This window comes from Gorilla gorilla, chromosome 5 (assembly GCF_029281585.2).
Source record: "Gorilla gorilla gorilla isolate KB3781 chromosome 5, NHGRI_mGorGor1-v2.1_pri, whole genome shotgun sequence".
Classification (NCBI taxonomy): Eukaryota; Metazoa; Chordata; class Mammalia; order Primates; family Hominidae; genus Gorilla; species Gorilla gorilla.
Genome location: NC_073229.2, coordinates 89,122,644 through 89,128,118, shown reverse-complemented (window position 1 = coordinate 89,128,118; position 5,475 = coordinate 89,122,644). Strand labels below are relative to the sequence as shown.

Below are 5,475 nucleotides of genomic sequence, written 5' to 3'. Positions count from 1 at the left end.
ATGAAGAACACTCCTAAACTCCCATAATCGGTGCGGATTCCTGTGGGGAAGGCCTATATTGTTGACATCTTCCAGGCCTTGGTTCTGGACCTTGAGAAGGAGGCTGTGGAACTAGAGATAGCGATGCTTTTTAGGATTTGGGGATATTCCCTGCCCAAAAAATTCCTGGAAAATTGACTAGTATTAAGTGTGAAGAAATCTTGAAGACCAGAAATTGGATCTTACTGAAAAACTAATGTTTTTTTGTTTTTCAGATTATATTGTTCAGCTATGGAAGATGGATTTTTTTTTCATGATCCTTTGACTCTCAAGTTCATCTTTAAATGAACTTTTTTTGTTTTTGTTTTTTGTTTTTTGTTTTGTTTTGTTTTTGAGGAGATAACTAACCCTAGCTGTCTCCAGTCTGACAAAGGTTATTGGAATGGACTTAATCTCCCAGTAGTTGGGAGATGTTTTAAAAACACATGCTGTGTTTGAATTGTGGCTGAGAGGTTTTCTTGGCAATGTGAGGAGGAAAATTTTTTCTGCCTCATTATTATTAATTCATGGATTGAGTGTTGGTTCGACCTACCGGCGTAATAGATTGGAACTCAGTGAAGACACAGACGTTCCTGTTGAGAGCAACCAGCTAATGATTACAGTTTAAAGACAATTTCTGTGATCAAGTTGTCATTTGGAAGATTAAACCCATTTCACGAGGACTTGGAGCCTGGTCCTTGCTTTGAGGAAGCAGTGGCTTGTTTCGAGAAGCCGCTTCTGATCTAAGAATCTACCCAGCATGCCTAATCAAGGAGAAGACTGCTATTTTTTTTTCTATTCTACATGTACCAAAGGTGACAGCTGCCCATTCCGTCACTGTGAAGCTGCACTAGGAAATGAAACTGTTTGCACATTATGGCAAGAAGGGCGCTGTTTTCGACAGGTGTGCAGGTTTCGGCACATGGAGATTGATAAAAAACGCAGTGAAATTCCTTGTTATTGGGAAAATCAGCCAACAGGATGTCAAAAATTAAACTGCGCTTTCCGTCACAATAGAGGACGATATGTTGATGGCCTTTTCCTACCTCCGAGCAAAACTGTGTTGCCCACTGTGCCTGAGTCACCAGAAGAGGAAGTGAAGGCTAGCCAACTTTCAGTTCAGCAGAACAAATTGTCTGTCCAGTCCAATCCTTCCCCTCAGCTGCGGAGCGTTATGAAAGTAGAAAGTTCCGAAAATGTTCCTAGCCCCAACCATCCACCAGTTGTAATTAATGCTGCAGATGATGATGAAGATGATGATGATCAGTTTTCTGAGGAAGGTGATGAAACCAAAACACCTACCCTGCAACCAACTCCTGAAGTTCACGGTGGATTACGAGTGACTTCTGTCCGGAAACCTGCAGTCAATATAAAGCAAGGTGAATGTCTGCATTTTGGAATAAAAACTCTTGAGGAAATTAAGTCAAAGAAAATGAAGGAAAAATCTAAGAAGCAAGGTGAAGGTTCTTCAGGAGTTTCCAGTCTTTTACTCCACCCTGAGCCTGCTCCAGGTCCTGAAAAAGAAAATGTCAGGACTGTGGTGAGGACAGTAACTCTCTCCACCAAACAAGGAGAAGAACCCTTGGTTAGACTGAGTCTTACTGAGAGACTGGGGAAACGAAAATTTTCGGCAGGCGTTGACAGTGATCCTCCATTAAAGCGTAGCCTGGCACAGAGGCTAGGGAAGAAAGTTGAAGCTCCAGAAACTAACACTGACGAAACACCAAAGAAAGCTCAAGTTTCCAAGTCTCTTAAGGAGCGATTAGGCATGTCAGCTGATCCAAATAATGAGGACGCAACAGATAAAGTTAATAAAGTTGGTGAGATCCATGTGGAGACATTAGAAGAAATGCTTCTTGAAAGAGCCAGTCAGAAACATGGGGAATCGCAAACTAAACTCAAGACAGAAGGACCTTCAAAAACTGATGATTCTACTTCAGGAGCAAGAAGCTCCTCCACTATCCGTATCAAAACCTTCTCTGAGGTCCTGGCTGAAGAAGAACATAGGCAGCAGGAAGCAGAGAGACAAAAAAGCAAAAAGGATACAACTTGCATGAAGCTAAAGACTGATAGTGAAATTAAAAAAACAGTAGTTTGGCCACCCATTGTTGCCAGCAAAGGACAATCAGAGGAGCCTGCAGGTAAAACAAAGTCCATGCAGGAGGTGCACATGAAGACGCCGGAAGAAATTAAACTGGAGAAGGCACCGAGGGTGCAGCAGAGCTCTGAGAGCAGCACCAGCTCCCCGTCTCAACATGAGGCCACTCCAGGGGCAAGGTTGCTGCTGCGAATCACCAACAGCACATGGAGGAAAGAAGAGAAGAAACTTCAGCGAGGAAATGAAGTTGATTTTCAGAGCAGTATTAGAATAGAAGCTACAGAGGCTTCAGTTGAGGCCACAGGATTTGACGTCACTAAAACTCAAGTCAAGAGATGTGAGATCATGAGAGAGATGCGCATGCAGAAACAGCAGGAGAGGGAAGAATCAGTCTTGACACCTCTTCAGGGAGATGTAGCCTCTTGCAGTACCCAAGTTGCAGAGAAACCAGTGCTCACTGCTGTGCCAGGAATCACATGGCACCTGACCAAGCAGCTTCCCACAAAGTCATCCCAGAAGGTGGAGGTAGAAACCTCAGGGATTGGAAACTCATTATTGAATGTGAAATGGGCAGCACAGACCTTGGAAAAAACGGGTGAAGCTCAACCCAAAGTGAATGTGAAGCAATCTGTGGTTAAAGTTGTGTCATCCCCCAAATTGGCCCCAAAACGTAAGGCAGTGGAGATGCACCCTGCTGTCACTGCCGCTGTGAAGCCACTGAGCTCCAGCAGCGTCCTACAGGAACCCCCAGCCAAAAAGGCAGCTGTGGATGCTGTTGTCCTGCTTGTCTCTGAGGACAGATCAGTCACTGTGCCTGAAGCAGAAAATCCTAGAGACAGTCTTTTTCTTTATTTTTTTTTATTTTTTATTTTTTCTTTCTTTTTTTTTTTAATATACTGTAAGTTTTAGGGTACATGTGCACATTGTGCAGGTTAGTTACATATGTATACATGTGCCATGCTGGTGCGCTGCACCCAGTAACTCGTCATCTAGCATTAGGTATATCTCCCAATGCTATCCCTCCCCCCTCCCCCCACCCCACCACAGTCCCCAGAGTGTGATATTCCCCTTCCTGTGTCCATGTGATCTCATTGTTCAATTCCCACCTATGAGTGAGAATATGCGGTGTTTGGTTAGAGACAGTCTTGTGCTGCCTCCAACCCAGTCCTCTTCAGATTCCTCACCCCCGGAGGTGTCTGGCCCTTCCTCATCCCAAATGAGCATGAAAACTCGCCGACTCAGCTCTGCCTCAACAGGAAAGCCCCCACTCTCTGTGGAGGATGATTTTGAGAAACTAACGTGGGAGATTTCAGGAGGCAAATTGGAAGCTGAGGTTGACCTGGATCCTGGGAAAGATGAAGATGACCTTCCACTTGAGCTATGAGAAATGATTGATAGCTGAAGGTGGTAGTGAGGACACTTTAAAAAAAAATCGCCAAAAAACTGGACTTAGTTTCATCTATTGTAACATTTACCTGAGATGATCATTTCTTTAGTCTAGAATTTGCCCCAAATCAGAAGTGTACCTCTGAATTATCTGTATGTGTCCTGGATTCCTTGGGGTCAGATTTTTAAAGTTACTTTATAACCATTTTGTCCATTTGATGCCATTGTTTATCATCTTTTGAGAAAAAAGTTCTGTCATACCCTTCTCTCCACAAAAAAGAGACTGAGAGGGAGATCAAGTGAAAGGGTGCAAGCAAACTTAGTGACTCCTTGAGGTGTTTGTCAGTTTTGGCTTTTTTCTCCTTTGTTGTATTTTTTACGTATTGTCTTGATGTACTTAATATTACCTGAGTTTGAAATGGATGAAGACAGCTGCTACCATTAAGGACCAAATTTTATGCTACCACTAAACAAAAATACCCACTCAGTCTGTGTTAAATTGTATGTCTTTTTAAAGGTATTTAGAGATTCAAGTAAGCTTTAAAGAGGGCTGAGCAGCTCAGGAAGCCTGTAATGTGGGCATAACTCTTTGGACCTGATCTTGATGCTTCTGCTGCTCTGTTGGCCTCTGAAGAGCAATATCTAATTTATTATTACTGTCATTTTTTAAAAGGCTTTAAAGTGCCTCAGGGGTCCCCTGAAACTAATTTTCTATTTCTGGGATTCCCTGGATTCATTATATGAGATGGTGACATGATTAGAGGAATTCTTTTTTAGTATGAAAATTGTCCCTTTTCTTCTTCAGTACTTGCCTCCTTGCTGGCACTGAATTAACACAGGGACAAAATTTGGTTAATTTTTTATTTCTAATTCTCCCAACAAACCCCTGTTGCCCAGTATTTATGTGGTGGCCTTTAACCACCTGAGGGAAAAAATGAGCTTATTCAAGCTGCCAATATTTATCTATGGGCTGTAGCAGTACACTGAATTGTACTGTGCCAGGGATATTGAGATGCTCTGGGGGTGTATTGTATACCTGCCAGTTTTCTTCATTTCTGAATTGAGTTTTCTTTTCTTGATGTCGGTTTCCTTCATATCACCTCAAGGTTTAGATTTGTGAAGGAATAAGCATGATGGAAATAATAGTCTTGAAAGGAGATATGTTGTATATAATCAGAAGGAAGAGGAAGGAAGGACTTACCCATTTTGATATTTTGCTGTAGGTGGCCAGTTTTGTTTCTCATAGGGAAATCTGACCCACCTGTCATGTTGGCTCCTGAGGAACTGTTGTCGTAAGCGGCTCATCAAGAGTTGAACTTCACGTAGCCTTGTTGGGAATATGGAAAAGGAAGAAAGCCACAGGACTGCCCATTCAGTCTTGTTAAGATTGGGATGATTCTGCACAAGCAAAAATGACTTGAAATTTATGTATCGACACACCTCTACCAATCCATCTTCAGCTGACTGAATGTTGTATGATAGCCCTTCTCCAAAGCAGGGGTAGAATGTTCAGGTTTCACCACGGATTTTCTACTTATTTCGCTTTTGGAATCAGCTTACAGATTCCAGGTCCCTTTTGTATATATTCTTTATTCTTCTGCTTTTTTAAAAAAATAAACTTGTATTAGTCAATGTTTCGTGTTCCGCATTCTTTGAACCATTTGCCCTTACAGAAAGAGAAATACTTGTTTGTGTTTTAAATAAAACTGATGTAGGAAAAAAAAAAAAGAAAGAAAGAAAGAAATTAGCCAGGCGTGGTGGTGGGTGCCTGTAGTCCCAGCTACTTGGGAGGCTGAGGCAGGAGAATGGCGTGAACCTGGGAGGCGGAGGTTGCAGTGAGCTGAGATCGTGCCACTGCACTCCAGCCTGGGCAGCAGAACAAGAGTCCGTCTCAAAAAAAAAAAAAAAAAAAAAAAGAAAGTCTAGATTTTGTAGTCTTCCTCTGGAAAGCCGAATTTTGTTTTGCCAGGGAG

The 5,475-nt window shown here is 42.4% G+C and overlaps 1 protein-coding gene across 1 annotated transcript; it reads left to right on the top strand.

The window, feature by feature from the left end:
* Positions 1 to 231: 231 nt before the first annotated feature.
* On the top strand, positions 232 to 5,136 carry LOC129534075 (zinc finger CCCH domain-containing protein 11C-like). The gene has a single exon (XM_055389786.2). It carries the CDS (start codon positions 779 to 781, stop codon positions 3,023 to 3,025), a length of 2,247 nt encoding a protein of 748 aa, XP_055245761.1. The 5' UTR covers positions 232 to 778; the 3' UTR covers positions 3,026 to 5,136.
* The last annotated feature ends 339 nt before the right edge of the window (positions 5,137 to 5,475 follow it).